A 19,215-nucleotide genomic window follows, 5' to 3' on the forward strand; every position below is an offset into this window, starting at 1 on the left:
ACCCAATGTGTTTGTTATGGAAACTGTTTGGGGTGAAGTAAATCGGAGGAGAAATATGAAACTCAGGTGGGAATATAGTGCTCAGTGACAGCGGGCACTACTTTTCTCTCTTTATAGAGTCATCCACCCCATGAATACTAATTGAGTGTCTGTATCATGCTAACTACTTCTCTACCATAGAAGTTATAATTACAGCTGCAATCTGTGCTTCAGATCATTATAAATTAGAAGACTGTCAAAATTGCTATTAAATACATAAGAACACAATTGGAAAATTGAACAAAAGGTTTATTGAATGATTAGCACAAGATGCCATCGGTTATTGCTGAAATTATGCAACGAACCAAATTTTGAGGGGAAAAAAAACCAAAGATAGTTTGTCTTTCATTCGTCTTTGAGAAACAATCGGTATACACGTCAAGATTGATTATTGCAGAAGCTATGCAAGGTATAAGCTTCAAGATTTCTGTTATATCGCTAGACTTTTTTGCCAGTGAATCCCAAAAGTGAGCAGGTGGCTTAGATCTAAGCTGTGACAATTGAAAGTGAGTGTAAACACACTAAATATGGGTCTTCTCTGTTTCAAGAAGGTCGTGTCATAAAACTTCTCTCCACCGGAAGCTAATATTTCTTTGACAGAATAAGTTACCCAAATGTCTTGAACAGGACATATGTGTTCTTTGATCTGTTTATTGTCACCAGATGGAAATATCCCCCCACATTTTTTGTATTTAATATGTACTTCTTATTTTGAACAAATTTATGATTTTGTTCTGGTGACATAAAACTGTCCATATTTGACCAATACTACATCTGAGAAATGACTATTGTTAAAGTAGGATTATGGTGAAACCCAAGAGTTTTTCTTCACTGTCAACAAAACAAAACAAGGCCATGCACATAAACCCTCACATTCTGGGACTCCATCCAAAAGCATTTAACAGTTTGGCTGTGCTCACCTTCAGAAAACCCATACTTTGATTCTAGAGTTTGGATACCAAGGTGTACTCAGAGGATCCTACCATTTAAGAAATAGGGAGGGCTTTGAAATTGGCCAGCTCCATTTTTCCTAAAATCTCTATTTTCTTTCTCAGGCTGCTTGCTCTTCACAGGAGAGGAAAGTGGAAAATTGTATATATAAGTGTGGTTTTGTTTGATTTATTTCTCAAGAAGACACTCGGATTAGAAATTTCAAGGCAATACTTCGCACCTTCAGGATTTTAACTAATCTCATATTTTCTTTAATGATTGCAGCCATTAGGAATGACAAATAAATCGGAAAGTACTTTCCGTTTCATATCGTATATGTCTTTTTTTAGTAAAATCCTTTATGAAATCAAAATCATAGAGCTCACATAAAATTGTAGAAACAGAAAGGAATTATGTGTGACCTTATAAAGCTTTCATAGATTCAGATTTTTTGTAACTGACTTGGCAACGCATTTCAATGCCAAAAGCCAAAACAAATGTATTTACTTAGTTAGCAACTCCTTGATTGCCAGTAGAGAAGTTAGCTCTAGATTTATTATGGTGCCATGAAGAATAGATGGGACCCAATCTTCAGAAGCGAATTGGAGGTTCAATTCCACCAGCACCGCTTTCCAAAAATTTCCCTGACCCTGCATCTCTTATGTCTCTGCATTCACTTTCTCTCCCTGCATTGGAGATACCTGTTTTATTTTTTTCTACTCTACTCTTGATTGTAAACTATGGCCGACAACTCCCTACTTCCTGAATGCGCATGCTCCCCCCCCCATCTACTAATAAGACTAGTACTTTTTCTGGGTGCCAATTTCAAATGCCAGAGAGAGAAACTCTGGCTCTGCCGAGTTTAAGAATTGACTCTTACTTCAATCGACCATGAGCCAGAGACATGAGGCAGAAGGGATATGCTGAGGGTCTGCTTCTGTGGCAAGATATTCTAGAAAAGAAGATAATATACACAGACACTGTGAAATCCTAACAAGAGTGATAATAATAATATATAAGCATCTACTGTGTTTCAGACTTAAGTATTTTTACTTATGTCATTTCATATAAACGACTACTGGCAAAGCACTTAGTTGTCTCTGCACACTTTGTATTGTTAATCCTAACAATCTCCTTATCAACTAAATGCTATGACTTCCATTTCATATTGCAGGAACTCTTGCTAAAAGTTAAGTGAGTTATTAAGTGACAGAGCCAGAATTAAAATGCATATCTTCTGATTCTTGGTTTAAAGCTTCTTACACTGAAAAGCTGCCTCCTTTCTGCAGAGCATCAGTGATATAAAATTTTGTGAAACGTGGTAGTTGATCAGACCAAAGTCACCTACAGCTTTGTATTTGGTATCTAAGAGTAATATCAAGGGCCTTACAATCATATTTTTCATAATTTTTTTCTTATTTTTCTTTTCTAATCCTTCTGTTTTTTTTTTCTTAAGCACATATATCATTTAATAATGCACTCAGCTGCAAGTAATACATTCAGCATAATCAAATGAGGGGCTTACTTTTCCCTTATAGTAAGATTCAGGAAGTCATCAGCCAGAAAGTTCTACTGAGCAGTCATGATACTGCTGTCCTCCTGTTCCACTATCCTTGGGTTTTGGTTTTCCCTCCTGAATTCCCAAATTGGTTGCTGCCTCTCTAGCCACTCTGTCCCTGTTTCAGGCAGGGAGAAGGAGGAAGTACAATAAGGAAAAGGAGAAACTTTCCTTGATCGCCTGAGAGATTTCCTTTATATGGACTTTTTTTCTGTATCTTAATTGGTCAGAATTTTGTCACACAGCTTCCTCTAAGGGAAAGCTGGATGGGAGTGTGTTTCTCTTTTTAGTACCATAGGAAGACAAGGGAGTGAGCCAACTTGTACTGTCTGCATTAGTGGGACTGGAAATAGTAACTCAGGTCTCGGTACCACATGCCTGTAAGACCCCATCCCTAGTTTGCTTCACTTGGGCATTTTCAGTGTTTTCTTTGTTCAGTTGAAGAACTCCAATTTCCTTTAACTCTTTTTAATAAGATTGCTTTCTAGCTTTTCTCTGACCTGTAGAGCCACTTTCATTGATTTCTTTTGAGTCTCTATCTCACATACATATTCCCAAGAGTGTACCCAAGGACCATCCTGTTCTCTCGATATCCCTCCTTTACATTTTATAGATGTGACTAGAGAGGTCTGGAGAGGCAAAGTTCCGTAGCAACTTAGTGAACCTGAACTACACTCCATGTGTCCTGACTCAGGCCTGGCTCTTCTAAGCTTTACAAAATAATAAGTCTTTGTGCTTATATATGTCAGAATTTAGGAGCAAGATAAAACCACTGATATATAAAGTATATATTACAGAAAAAAAAAACCCTTTCGAAATCATCATTCTATACTTGCAATTCCACAGAGTACTAGAAAGTGACTAGTAAAAGAGGAGGCATTCTCTATCCATTCAAAACAAACGCTTATTGAGTACCTGCTATGTGTGAGGCACCGTGGAAGCCACGATACAGCTGTGAACAAGAAAGAAGAAGCCTTTGCCTTCAATAGAGTTTAGGTACCAGATTACATGTAACACATTCATTGATTTTCATATGCTAATGAAATACATACTAAGGGCTTACTCTATGTAAGCCCTAAAAAATGGTCCATTCTAGGTACATGATATATAGTTTATAACAAGAAAGACAAGGTTCCTGCTCATTCTGAGCTGTGAAGCCAACAGTTATCCTATTTTCTAGGGATACACAATAAAGAAGTCAGAAACCATCCTTTCCCTGCTGGTTATTAACTAACGCAATGAAGGAAACATAGACACACGTACGCACGTAAAATTAATTAATAGTGTTTCTTAATCTGGGGATTAGGGGAATTTCTAAGCTTATTTTTAATTTCTGGTACGTACCTTTTGACTGAGTGTGAAGTTTAGTTGGATTTACAAATGGATCTAGATTTCAGTGTAAATGCATTGGACTGAATTCTAACAACTTTGCCTCTCTCTACCTTTATTCCTTTGTTTTATTGAATTTAACTTGAATGAAATCTTTTTTTATTTGTCTAAGTCTATTTCTGTCTAGTAAGGAAGTTGAAATTGATCATGCCTTGACTTTGTGGGCCATCAGAGAACCATGACATTCCAGGGTATTGATTTTGTGGTGTTAAAGGGTGACAGATCTAGTGTTAAAGTGCCAAGAGAGAACCGGTTTCAGATTGTAGACCATAAGCAGTCTTGGCTTTTGCTGAGACATGACTAGCTTTTTAAAGTAATGGAAGGAATTGAAAGTCTTAGGTAATTTTTACTGCATAAACTTGGAGAGAGAAATTTAAGCCAGAATTGTGTAATCATACACACATGGAAAAAGGTTCACCTGTGATAAATATATATGCTACATATCTAAATATACACAACTGAGAAAATGTATGTGTGCGTCCAGAAAATACACTCTGTGTTAAGAATATTGAGTCGTATTTCAGGTCAATATGACTGAATCTTTTAAACACATGTTTCTTCTCACATATTGGAAGTTGCTTAGTAATAACTGAAGTTTTCTTGTCTTTTAAACCATTTTTGGAATCATTATTTTGCATTTTGTCTATGCTGTGTTTTCACTTAGATATTGTAGGATCTGAATTATGCTCACAACTCAGAAAAGCTAGAGGTCTCCAAGTGTAATGCTTGGCGATTTTCTGTTACCCCCTGGGACAGAGAATGTTGACAAGTACATTATAATAGCTGCTACAGACATGAATTGAGGAAGAGTATCCATGGTCATCTTTCAATGTCCCATTTTCCTCTGAATTTGTTCTTTTTCGATTTAATGACCTTTAGTGAATGCAATGAAAATAACATTTTGATTATACGATTATTGTGTGGAAAACTCTACTGAGCTAAGTCCAAGTGTATCTCTGGAAACTAATCGGAAGTGCACCAGATTCATTGACTTAAGCCAATCCATCATAGTCATCTTTTAATTTATTTCCACATGCTCTTCCAAGTTCCCATTCTTGAATGAGACTTTGACCTGCAAAAAAGAATAGAATGTATCTTATAATGTATGTTTGTTCTGTTTTCTAACAACATAAGTATTTTGCTTAAGCAGATTTGCTAGGAAGTGACAGCTTTGAAAAATTGGACACAGGAGCTGCTGGAAGCATTTCAGTTCCAGGCAATCTAAATAGTGCAGAGGGGAAAATGAAATATCACCGTGTTTTAAAGATGACAGTTTTGTCAAAGATTCCCTTTCACTCTTTGGCTTAAAACAAATGGAGTAAATCAAGTGTATCTGTTCACAACATACATGTGCACTCACAGAGGAAGCACTTCCTAGGAGTCTTTCTTTAGAGGGAACCAATGAGAATTCTCTTCAAAAAAATGTATCATGGGTTGGGAAGACTATCATTTTCTCGGCCTAATGATCAGTTTGGCACCTTTGACGATCAATGAGATTTCATAAGATCTGCCTTTAATAAGAGAGCAAAACATAGTCTCAACACTGAGTATAGCATTACACATATTGGGGGTTCTTCAGAAATGTAATAATCTAATTATCATTTTGTTGTGGTGTGTGTGTGAGTGATTAAGAGAGAGAGCAAGTGAGAGGGAGTTTTAATAAACCTAAGATTAGATGCTGAACTTTTTATGGATATAGTAAAAATTTGACAATATTCTCTACCTAAAAAAAAATGCTGTTTGGTGTATTTGAAAAAGTATAGCAAGTTTGACAAAGCCTGCTTTAAGAACAATGTCATCACTAATTGGAGAGACAATGGAGTGCAGTCTAGTTAAGAGCAAGATACCAGGTTGAAACTTCTTGGCTTAAAATTTCAATGCTGCCATTTTTTTTTTTTTTTTTGCTGCCATTTTTTTAGATCTGTAATTTGGAACAAGTTAATACCTCAGTTCCTGAATCCCTTCCTTGTTAAATGGGGTTAATGATGGTATCGACTTCCTAGGACCATGTCAGTTAGCCTGAGATCTCATAAACATGCAAAAGAATGTTAGTTATTATTAGTAATTAAAAACTTTTAATGTTATGAGTCCAAGAATAGAAGCAGAAATTTTTAAAACAATGCAATTCAGTAACTTAAGTTCAATTTTCCAGAAGTCTGTAATATATAGATTATATTCATTCTAGGATAGTATAGTGATCACATTTTTAAATTATTTTTAGCAAAAGAAGCACTGCTCATTATCACTTATGTCCTATACATATTCTATAATATACTTTAGGAATTATACTGTAAGAAAATCCTGGTAATTTCCATCTTTAGATTCTAAAATTAGTTAATTGATTTCATGTTCACAGGTTATTCTGTTTTTGTTATACTATGTTGGAGGTGGTTATGTCTTGTAAATGAATGCATATTTTAATTATTATTTGTTCCAGCTCACTTTTGGAAGAAGGGTTATGTTAATCTGTTACTTCCTGAAACAACTTCCATTGAATATGATACATTTATTAATTCTCTGTTCATTGTGTCCTTAATTTGTCTCTTATCAAAGAGATACTTAGTAGTATACTTTATCTGGATTATCACCTAAATCTGTCCCATAAAAAAGATTGATTCATTATGCTTTACACTAAAAAAAAAACTTATAACATGATCTATTTATACATTTTACTTCATTTTAGGGCCTATCAGCTTTTCATATTAATGGGATTGTCATTTTTATATATCGTAGGATTCTTAGTATGGTTTGGCTCTGTGCCATAATATTACCTATCCTCTTAACTCTTTGGAAACATTGACATATTTTCATTGCATTAGTGCAGGCTTAATTTTATTTCATGTCCAAGATGACAAAGGTCACTTCATTAGGCACCCCATTTGCCTTTACTCTCTGTAGTTTTCTGGTATCTTATACTAAGTATCATAAAAAAAAAAAAAAAAGTGTTCTGCTTCCATTAACAAAAAGTGAGCAGGGAACAAAAAGCCAATTATTTGCAGCACATAAAATCCTTATGATAATTTGGTAGACTTTAATTAAACTAATACATCACACTGCACTTATAAGACAAAGGAGCAAAAGAGAAGCAAATAATCTTTTTTTTTATTCAGTTAGGAAACACCATATTGCTTTTTGATTAAGTGCTTTAAGACGTGTGACCTATTTTAAAGGGTAAGATTTACTGTCCTTTTCATACAAGGCATATTAAAAAAGTTCTGTATAATGGGAATTGGGACCACACCCCCCAAAATCTGAAATAAAACCATAAAAAAGTTTGGCTTAATTTTTTATTAATTTCTTAAGCATTTTCAAATTCTTCAAAATAAAAAGAGAGTCTAAAAAATAAAAAGAGATTCTGCAAATTTAGCACATGCAGATATGTTTTTATTACAAAGAATTTAGTTTTGGTATTTAACGTATTTTGCTGGCTTTCTCTGCATTGCCATTTGTTCTTTTTGATGAACCCACTGCCATTCTTAATGTCAAATGTAGTGTGAATTACAAGGATGTCTATGCAATTTATACATCTTCCTTGCATTTCACACCTGAAATGTAGTGGAATTAGAGATACTGCATCTTTAAATAATCTCATTCCAAAATCTTTTTTTTTAAGTTGTCATTTTCATAATTTAATTGGTAATAAATTGCTGAATTGGAAGTGAGGGCATTTAGTTTTAATCCTAGGCCTGCAGCATAATCCTGAATGTGTTTTGTCACCCTTCTGGGCCTCAGGATTATTATTGGTAAAAGGCAGTTGGTAGAAGGTGATTCCAGGTGACTTCTTTCTCTCTGCAATTATATGTGTACATTAGCTATTAATGAAATGTCTTTCTGTGTACTAAAAGTCAACATTTTAATATGCTCATATCAATTTTTAAATCAGTGCTACTTAGTATTTACAAAAGTATTTATGAAAACATTTTTAGAAATTTCTAATTACCAGAAAGCGTAAAATTTTGAACCTGTTCAACCACAAATAATATTAAAAGAGAATTATATTCAACTTAGAAATTCATCAATTATTAACCAAAGGACCACATAATCACTGGGCCAATTCTTAAGCTTTCAATGTAGGTTCCATAAGCAGGAAACTGGATGGCTGGATTTTGTAATTTTGTCCGATCTCACATTTACTTTTTCGAGACTCAATTAACTCCTTGGACATTTTACTTCATTTCCTTGTTAGTGGATCAAACTCTTAGTGAGTTTATCTATCACCTGGTAACATTTTGACTACTTTCTGCTCCTTTCTGTGGGTGTTTAAGGCTCCCCAAGCAGCTCTCAATTTTTCAGGCGCACGATTGCAATTTCAGGAGCATTTAAGAACAGCCGAGTTTGCTATTCACTTCATCTTCTCATTAACATCTAGTCCCTGTCCAGGGAGCTTATTGCTTTGGCACATGAACACTAGCCAGTACTGCTCTTGTTTCCAGAGGTGGCCAATATTATGGTCTGAAGAGGATAATGATGATGGCTTAAGTTTGCAACATTTTACATTTTTATTATGAGCTTTAAAAATGGAAATACATTAATGCTCAATTTTGGCCAGATGTAATTGGAACTGTGAAGCTGGGTTCCATTTTAGTGTTTTTGCTTCTCTAGTAGTCTTTTTTGTATTGAGCTCTCTTGCTCCCTGGTTTAGGAAACGTGTTTCTTTAAAATATTTATTTAAAAGAAAAACAAGAAAAAATAAAATAACAAATTAAGACACACAGGATTTAACATTTAAGAATAGGCTATTCTAGAGCAGGGATCCTCAAATACATAATTAGTTTTAACAAATAGTTGTTTTAATGGCGTACTCTGGCTTTTGACAGTTAACTTAGTTTATGTATGTCTCTTTTTTTTTTTTCAATGAACTTAGGATTTTATTTCCTTTTTACATTTGCTTCTGTGAATGGACCTTTCATCTAAAGTTTGGAATATGCAAATTATATATATTTTAATACAGTTAATTTGCATTTACAGTCAGACAATTATTCTGGTAAAACTTACTGCATTAGGGGCGCCTGCGTGGCTCAGTTGGTTAAGCATCCACCTCTTGGTTTTGGCTCAGGTTATTATCTCAGGGTCATGAGATTGAGTCCTACATTGGGAGGTCTGTGCTCAGTGGGGAGTCTGCCTGAGATTATTTCCCCCCTCCCTGTCCCTGCCCCCCTGCTCCCCCCTCCCCTCTCTTACACACTCTCTCTCTGTCACTCCCTAAAATAGATAAATAAAAGTTTTTAAAAACTACCCGAATTGTCTTTTTCTTTAGTGGGTAAAGTCAAGCATAGTCTTCATCCTTTTCTCAGATGACATAACTATTTCTAAAATGCTAGCAGGAGGCTTTTATAAAGAAGACATCTTTGCAGACAATATACATTTACTTTTCCTCTCCAAGACTCTTTACAACTCACAGCAGGGATCTGAATTTCTATTTACTTACTTATTTTTTGTTTATTTTTATTTTTTAACTTTTTTTTTCTGAATACTGAAGTAATACACAGTTGTTATAACAATTTAAGTAGAGAAATGTGTATCTTAGAATGTAGAAATCTGTTATCAACTCCACCCCCAAAAGACAATTAATGTATATATATATATATATATATATATATATATATATATATATATATAAAACAGGTGTATGTTCTATTTTTTTCGATGTTAATACAGGTGACCCTTGAACAGCATAGGTTTAAACTGTGTGAGTCCACTTATGTTTTTGCCGTACAGCACTGCAAATATATTTTCTCTTCCTTATGATTTGCTTTTGTTTGTGTGTTTCTAATTTAGGTTGTTTGTGTGTTTCTAATTTAGGTTGTTAGAGAGTTTTGTCATTTGTTTTTGTAGTTACCAAACTGGTTCTTCATTACATGAAGACTTGAGTTAAGTAAAGAAAGTAGAGAAAATACCTTACAATGGCGTTGGGTGGAATTCTGGAAATCTCCAGGGTTGAGGCAGAGGAATCTGTTCACTCTCTCCTGACTTCACGGGTATCTGCCTCACAGCTCCACCTCTTCTTGACCAGTTTCCCTCACTTGTGTAGATATTAAGCTAACCCTTCCTGACAGGCCAAGTTTAGGTTCAGTCAGTCAGTGAGCACTCTGCCTACTGCCCTCACCACTGTCCCCTCTCACTCTTCGGAGCTCTCACAGTTTTACCTCCTTGGCTCTTCTCTCTTCCTCCCACTGCTAGTAATCTTTTGATGTATGTGTTTGTATGTCTCTTCAATTAAAAAAAAAATGCCTCAGAATCAAGACTGTGCTAGTTGTTGCTTTGGATTTCTTTCCACATCTTCCATACTGCCTCTTACATGATTGGGCTCTGTAACCCCTGGCATTCTTCCTAACTCTGAGATTCCATGATTCTCACAGGCAGTCAGTCAATAAATATTGATTTCTTGGCTGTCCAACCTAAGGCATTCTTTTGTTAGGCCAAATCATCCATTTTCTGAAGTCAGGGCAAAGTGCGTAGATGAAGAATTGATACGAAAGTATCTATCCCCTTTCCTTCCATGGCCAGTTCAGTGGTGGACTCACAGTAGAAGAGGCTTCTGTTCTTAAGCATGTTGTTCAAACAGGGCTAGTGAATGGCCTATGTGTGTGTGTGTGTGTGTGTGTGTGTGTGTGTGTTCTCACATGTAAATGGGTATAGGCTTTCCTTTGGTTGGATAGAATTTGTCTTGTTTGTCTTTTTCAATTTTTTTGGCAATTTAGATAACTTTTGCGTATGTTTAAGTGGTTTCTTGCGTGTTCATAAATTTAAACAATTATGATAGAATCCTGAGTATGATAAAAACATAGTTTAGGAAGCTTACATAAGTTTGCTTATTATTCCTTACACCATGGCGAAACTGGAGACATTTGCAGTTGTAACTTAGCTTGCGTATTTTTAAAAGATTCAAAGTTGGATAAAAAATAATTATGAGAAAACATAATATATGGAAAAAATATTTGATTAGGCACCAAAAGTCTTGGTTTAGAGCCCTGATTCTTATCTGTGTGATTTTCTGTAAGAAGATTAAGCTCTCTGAATTTCAATTCCCTCCTATGTACAAAATTACAATTTCTACTTCACGTGTACTTTGCGAAGTAAAATTAGTTAAGTGCAATCTGGAAATAAACGTTCCTATGGGTGTTGCAGTAACTAATAATTATTATAACTTATGGTTTAGGTATATCACTTATAAAAATCAAAAGGAAGTAAAAGGCAAAATACTGTCCAGAATTTTCCTTCTCATAGTCCTCCACACTCACCAAAACCCATGTTTCTGTTATGTCCCATTTTCTGTATCAAATGATTTTCTAATATTTTTAAAAAGTAACAGATAAACTTTCAGTGCTGTTAAGTGGCTGTGCCCCGATTCAGCTACTATGATGTACATTGATGCTCTAAAATATGAGTATCAACTTCCTATTCCTGGGTTACAGAAACTACCATCAGTCGGCTTTCTATGGCATGGTATAGACTCTGCTCTTCATATGATACCTTTCTCTTTTCTCCAGATTTGAGCAGCAGTGAAAGAGAAAATCATGAATATTCATAGCATCTTTTACATATCGCCGACTATATGCAAACAAGTGCAACAGATACTTGTACATAATCTCACCAATTACATAGGTGCATGATTTAGTTTTGAAGTATGTCTAATAAAAATAAATAGAAAAACTGACATATATTCCTTTCAAAATATGTATTTCCTTATGGTTTTGAAATGCTTGTTTTTTTGTTTTTTTATTTTTATTTTTTTTTTGTATTTTTTTAATAATAAGGGCATGTCTGTCTGTTCCTATATATGAGGGTTGAGAGTATTCTTGAACCTAAATCTGAACCTTATTCTTATTGTCTGCATAATTCAGTTTCCTTTTCCTAGCACACTAGTCACCCCTTGTTGGGAAGTCTGAAAAAGAAGAACATAGCTTTGATAAGTTGCCTTTTTACCGATAAATTTCATTAATTAAATTCCCAGGTTATTTCAGTGTTTTTTGGTCAGGAAATGGAAACTGAGCGAGATATAAGGATGGCCTTGTAGAACATTTTCCAGAATGACTTGATTTCATCTTGCTCTGTGTGTGTGTGTGTGTGTGTGTGTGTGTTTGAGAGAGAGAGAGAGAGATAGACAGACAGACTTGCAGACTTGTTGCCTGGGTAATAGAACAAATTGAGGAGCAAGGTTGAGAAGCAGAGACAAAGGCTATGTCTATTCAACCTCATCTGAATTGCACCTGACTGAAAGGTTGGTTTGGTCGGATTTACTGGAGCCTCTCTCCTCAGTGGCAGGGATCTGAAAATCGCTTCCAGGGCCATTTTAATTAGCTGATTCAAATCAAAACAAATACATCCAGGTAACATCCATTTCTACTCTGACCCTCACCAATGACAGTTTTCAGAATGCTGATTCTTAAGTAGTTCTCCACGAACTCAATAAGTGATCTGAAGTATGCACCTTTGCTTTTAAACATTAATCTTTAATGGTAAGGAAAGAATCCATTTTTCTTGGCTTCAGTGACAGGTGAATATTAGTGCACAGATGCATTTGTTCAGTGCATCAAAGCTTAAAACGACAAGAACACGAAACCTGCCCCTACATAGTTAATTTATGAAATGAAACTTATGAAACATTATTCCTCAATGACATATTAATATAAGAATTTCATTAGGCTGCATGGCTCTTTGGTGACTTTATTACTTCAGTGCATTCTATTTCTTGGGTGTGCTTTTAAGTTAAAAGTATGTCAGGTCTTGAAAACAGAAAACAAAACACTTTGATACTTCTGATTTCCAGTGTCTGTCTTAATTGTTTTACCTGTGTATTTACTTATTAAAAACCTTGTAAGCAATTTTATGTAGTATATTTCCTTGGAGAAAAGAAAAGAATATGGGAAAGGATGAGGAGGTCGTGAAATTTTAGAAATTTTAGGTGGAAAACAGTTTAAGACAGAATTATAGAAGAAAAAATGGGAAAATTAATATGCTAGTAAAATAAAGAGCATTGGCTGCAATTCAAGAAATATCTGTTCCATAATCATATGACAAATAATAGAAAGTCAATGATAACCACATGACTTCAAAATATTAAAATTAGATAATGCGATACTATGATGTGACAGTATGATTTCCTTAATTAGCTATTCTCAAACATGCATTCATTCATTAAATCAATTTTCACTGAGGGCCAACCATGTGCCAACACTGAGAATGTAGCGATAAACAGAATGGACATGACATTTGCCTTCAGGGAGCACATCGTAGCCTTGAATAGGATGTGAGAATTAAATGAGGGACTTCATGAAAGTAGTGAAATATTTGATAAATGCTATCCCAAAACATCACAAACAGTAAAAGTACATCACAGGAAGATCACAGGAAGGTCTAATGTAGTCTTGGCATGCATTATGGCTACATCATTGTGGTTGGTTTGGGAATAAAAAACAATATCTGAAACTTTCAGATATTAAACTTTCACTTTTTATAGGCAGTTCTGAAATGAAACATGCAATCATATCACTTGTGTAAAATAAGAGAAACTGTTTATCTTAAACTTATAACTTAAATTATGAAGATTCACTTATCAGTGTGCCTTGGTAAACATGTGCTGCTTGTGTAGTTGGCCAGAGCATCCCAAGTGATGTTAGCTTTTAGAGCTGCTACACAAAGAAAAAAAAAATTCATTTCTAGGAAAAGATAAAAATTAATTTTAAAAATGAACACATTTTAAAGCTGCCTAAATTTATACAGCTAATATTAATAATCTGCAATTAGAGCAATGTTTAAATATTTTCTGCTCTTGAATCTGAACAATTTATTTCAAGATTAGACATCACTTGTTTGGCTTTTTTTTTTTTACACCATTTTTTTTAAAGTGAATTGGTCCATTATTATTGAAATAGATCATTTACTTCTTTTCTAACTTTGATTCTTGTGTCCTGATGCATTATTACATTGGAAATTAGGTGGAATATTTCTCTTTACTGATTTTAATTCTTAAAGGTATATACTTTTAGTAGTGGACAGTAGCATTTTTATTCTATGGAAGTGATTTATTATCTATTTTGGCAATATTCAAACTTAATAGAGATTTTACTAACATGAAATGTACCATCAAACTAGAAGACAATACTCTGTGTACCTTTTGGAGCTGAGAGCAGAAATCAGCCTAATGGTCAAATTCAGAGAAATATTTAACACTATTTAAAACTCACATAAGCACCAAAATATTTTGGAAGAATGTTGCCATCACTTTTATTTGTGCAGCTAGATACAAAGTTGGAAAACATTGTCCTTTTAGGGTCAAGACTTTGAAGGGGAGACTAACCCATCCTTGCCCGGATATCAGCAGACCATTTGTTGATAGCATGCAAATTGCTCAGATCTCTGTAAAGAGACCCTGAGCTATCTAAAGATTGTGTTTGGAGACAAGAGAGCTGCTTTGAAGAGTGTGAACACTCCGATCAAGAGCACATCCCAGAGATCTTAAGGACTTGCAAATTGTAAAAGCTGCGACAACAATATTACCATTTCATTTTTCTTTGTATTTGTAGTGTAAACAAAGCCAGCAACCCTCACTAGCCCTCCACCCCTTTTCTGGTGACATTTTCATAGCCTTGAAAGGCTTGAAAACCTGAAAACACAATTAATTCAATGTTTCTTTTACCATGCAAATATCTCTTGTCAGAGATAGCATCCCTGAGATTAGCCAGCAGTGTTGATTTAGATGCCCCAGGGTGGTTAATTCTAGGGAACTGTTCTGTCTCTATGACTTCTCAGAGGTGATGGCCATTGCAGATACATCTTAAAGAAGGAGTGAATACTGTCAGCCAAGATGTGCACCCGAGCTTTGGAACTAGGCTCGCAAAACCCTACTCACATCCCTGTAAAGCAGACATATATTTTTGTATTTTTTATAGGTGGATACAGTGCAGACCACGAACCCCCCCTGGCCACATTGAGGAATCGTGTAAAATGAATGTATATGCTCGTAAGTGAAATACATGTAATGTTCCAACTCAGTGTGTTGGATCCTAATAGACCTGAATTGTCTTGTGTAAAAACAAATCGATTCCCAAGGGGCAGGACCACTATCTGATTAAAATGAAGCTCTGATTTTGAAGGAAACAAAAATGGACTTAAAATAAAATCTCTGCACAAAGGAATCAAACTATACTTGGCAAACAAACTGAAAAAAAAAATCAAGCTCTCAATATGGAATAAAGGAGGGATGTGAGAGAGGTTTTGCAATCTTATCAATTACTGTGGAGAAGCAGAATCAAATATCATCATACTCAGGAGTGTGAAAAGAAGAACAGGAAATCCTCTTCCTTCAGTTTGCACTTGAATGGACTCAAGCTAAGAGTGGAGACGTATCCTGTTACTGTTTATAGTTAATAATGTGGAGATTAGTATAGACGTGATTTCATTTGCCTTGCTTGAACTAATTGGATGCATTATGTAGAAATCACCTGAGCCTGTGCTAGATCAACAAAGAAAGTGGAAATGTATACCTCAGGACTGAATTCCGGGAAAATCAGACTGTTCAATGCTATTTAATAAGGCGTTAAGGAAAAATACTACTGCCAGTCAGGGAAAGTAGAAACTAGTGGACAGGAAAGAAGATAAAATTTAGGCCGTTCTGATACTTGCTGAAATATAATTTATTATGGTGTAAATGCAGAGGATAGATCACAATATATCTCACAGACATTTTACACAATTTCTGCTTGAATTTAGGGTGAACCACGTACATGTTCAAGGAATGTATGGCCATGATATCAATAGGAAACTGGCCTTTAAAATCTGCGGTCCTATGCATTCACGTATGCAGGGAAGGGCTTTTGTGTTTTGTTAAGGATGAATTGCATGCAGGAAGTACCTCTTTGCATTGTAGCTACTTGCTCAACTGAAGATACTGTATAAAGTCAAATTTTTGTATGAGTGTGAATGTATGTGGATGCATTTGTGTGTATGCATATGTAAGTGGAAGGAGGTAAAATTTAACGGTTGACATTTGCACTTTGGTTTGTTACCTAGAATGTAAAGAGGTAGAGTAAACTGTCTTAAGCCATTTCATATGTGGTGTCATTATTAAAGATAGTTATTCACAAACGAAGCCATTCTGACCTAGAATGGCTACTGCAAAGGCTCTCCAATTAAGTATAATATTTATGATCACCGAGCCATTTAAATTAATACAGTTCCAATGTCTGAAAATAATGAGAGTAGGCTCCTGTGAAATCAGTTTGAAGACAGTTGGAAAGTCCGTGATAGTCCTTCGGGCTACGTCCCTCAGTGACAGTGGATGTGCATCATGGATGCTCTTACAGAAGAGATTTGGGAAATATTTGTTTTTTAACTCTTTTTAACCTACCTATAGGTTATAGTTTTTTTCACTTTTCCTCAACCTAAATTAATAACAGGTAATCATATATTAACATAGGTAAGACAGTAAATATTTAAAACAGATTTACATATTTTTTTGTAGTCACCATGTGCCATAATAATTTTGGAACTATTGTTCCCCGGTATTTGTATTCAGTTTTCTTTATCTTGCTGATTAACTTTATAGTAGAAATTTTTACCTCTTCTTTCTATGTGACAATCACCTAAAGTTGATACCCTATCTATACTGTTACAGGGATTTTTGTCTTTATTTATGCTATTATAATAAATTATAAGTCTATAAACTGTATAATTCTATGGTATTGAATATTTTTCTGTGACCAAAATAATAAAAAAAATCCTGCTTTATAAGATGACTATATTTCCTGTTTTAATACTCTCTTAAAACATAGTGTGACATAAAATAGGCTCATGTTGCTGGGTTTTGGCATATAGTCGCCTCATCTTCACAATTTGAGAGTGAAGAGTTTAGCCACTTTAGATTAAAAGGTTTGACAGAGATGATTTCAAGGGTGTGAGAAGAAAAGTACCCTGAATTGACTGACTCAGGAGTTTTGATGTCAAATTTTGCTCTACCACTAAACAGCCAGATCTGATGAAGAATTTTTGTTTATTTTTTAATTTTTATTTCATTTTATTTTTTGGTTGCTCGGATTTCTTATCTATAAAGGATAGATTTGGATTGTGCTGTCAATTTTTAGATCATTTTCATTCTAAACCCCTAAGGTTTTGATAGCTTGGAAACATTACAGGGCGACACTTAATACGGATCATATTAATACTCAATAGTGATCATTAGTATTAAGGGAATGGCATGCTGTTTTCCACTCCAAGTGACCTAAAGCTGAACGTGTGCCTTTAGAGCAAGGGAGGATACTAATTTACAGTTGTTACTGTTCATCCTTAGTTTGACTTAATGGAAATATGTACTGAAGTATAAATAATCATGTACTGGGATCAATAGGTATCTCTAAGCTAATTGAACCAAGAGGCACCCAAGTACAAAATCACTCAATTTGTAACAGAGAAAATCCTTTTTTGTTCTGCACTGAGTTGAATGCCTTCCCTGGCAGATTGTTAAAGTGCCAGAACCAGTTTTTCTTGCTCTTTACCCCCCAAGGATTGATCAGCACATGAAGCTCTCTTTGACTTCAAAGGCATTCTGGACTTGGATCTGCCTGGTTGGGTTCAGGAGAGAAGGAAACCCTAGCCCCTGATATTTACTGCTGTGGGCCCTTTCATCCTATAGTCCTCTGCTTGGGGGAAGCAACAGGCAGAGGAGTCTTGCAACTGTTATAATTTCGGGATTAATGTTTAGTCACAAAGTGCCTCACGCAGAAAAACAGTGCTTTTATTTCAGTTTCCCACTGCTACTCCAACTGGGAAAGGTCAGAGGAACAGTATGAAGCAAAATGAGAGCATATACACTATGTCAGTTTTGGGGAGGAGGGCACATCCATACTTGCAAGATGGTGTCACTTTCAAAATCACAAAGGGGGCATGGATGAACTTCAGGAATCCTTATGTAAAGAACTGGTCACACTGAACATTTTTTTTTTTTCATTTTGATGAAACTTCTGGTCTTTTTGGAACAGATTTAGGTAATAAAATTTAACTTTGCCAGTTTATTCTTTGTTATACGAGATTAGAAATTTAGATGGGAGACTACCTACCAAGCATCTCCCATGACCCACTCTCTTTAAATAAAACGTTTACTCTTGCCTTTGACTGTTCCCATCAAAGAGACAAAAAAAGGCATAAAGAAAGAAAGTGGTTCTCAAGAGACGCGTGGAGCAACTGTGAATGACTGTCATCTGAAAGTTATGTTCAGAATCCATCATCAGATTGGACTCACATAAATAAAAATTTCACTGAAACATAACAACAAAAGCTTTCAAAAATATTATTGAGGATTAAAAGACTGGCTTTTTGTTTTGTTCTGGTTATTATTTTTTGTATGCTACTATTCCACTTCCTGGTTTTGATAAATATTAATTGGTTGAACCGATGTTAATATTGCTTTGATGATGTAGTCAATTATTTTTTAATGTTTGGTTTTCATTCCAATGGAGTTAAAAAAAAACAGTTATATTTGTTTCAAGTGTTCAAAATAGCGCTTCGACAGTTCCATATATTAGTCGGTGCTCATCAAGATAAGTGAACTCTTAATTCCCTTCACCTGTTTCACTCGATTTATGTTACCAAGTGTTGACTCTATGCAGATAATATATTAATTGCTCTACTTAATATTCATATCAGCCTCATGAAGCAGGTATCATTATTGTCATACCATCCATTTTACAGATGAGGGAAATTAGGCACAGGGAGTTTGGGTAGATTTGCAAAGATACAGAACCAGCAGGAGGTAGAACTGGGCTCCCAGGCCTGCCACTCTGGTTGCAGAGGCTCCACTTGGCAGGTGCATCACGGAGCTTTCTGGCCAGACGCTGTAAAAGATGGGGGTACAAGTTAGGTTCTGGAATTATTTCACGGTACAGAGGTGGATTTTTTGGTTCTTTAGATCACGCACCTGTTAATGTGAGTGAGGCAGATTCAACAGGCATGGCTTGGATGTGAAAGGCATTCCGAAGTTCTAGCACATAGAAGTACTGGATACGGATGGAATCTGTGATAGAACGTTGGTTTCAAATACTGGTTTCAGGGAAGAAGAAATTCTTTTCTAACTCACTTGCTTTACAGGCTTAAAATATGTTACTACCTATTTGCATCAAACATTATTTGAAAAGGAAGCCTGCCGTGGACTGAGGCCAATAACAACTGCATTCTTTGGACAAGAGGAGCTCACGGTCTAATGGGAATTCCAGCCACACAGGCTAATTATTACAATGCCATGTGCTACGTGAAGGACTATGATAGTGGCTAAGAGTGCAGTGTCTGCAATCCAGGTTGCCTGGGTT

General features: G+C 35.3%; 1 protein-coding gene across 6 annotated transcripts in view; it reads left to right on the forward strand.

Annotated features, from left to right (window-relative positions):
• Positions 1-19,215, forward strand: part of PCDH7 (protocadherin 7) — a 416,850-nt gene that overhangs the window by 49,266 nt on the left and 348,369 nt on the right. The window contains exon 2 of one of the 6 annotated variants that reach the window (XM_055326226.1): positions 14,809-16,650. The exons of the other annotated variants lie outside the window; for them this stretch is intronic. Coding sequence (XP_055182201.1) covers positions 14,809-14,850 — 42 coding nt within the window. The 3' untranslated portion in view covers positions 14,851-16,650. Of the gene's footprint in view, positions 1-14,808; positions 16,651-19,215 lie in introns of those variants that run through there. 6 annotated transcript variants of the gene reach the window in all.

Source organism: Nyctereutes procyonoides, unplaced genomic scaffold, assembly GCF_905146905.1.
Source record: "Nyctereutes procyonoides isolate TBG_1078 unplaced genomic scaffold, NYPRO_anot_genome, whole genome shotgun sequence".
NCBI classification, from domain to species: domain Eukaryota; kingdom Metazoa; phylum Chordata; class Mammalia; order Carnivora; family Canidae; genus Nyctereutes; species Nyctereutes procyonoides.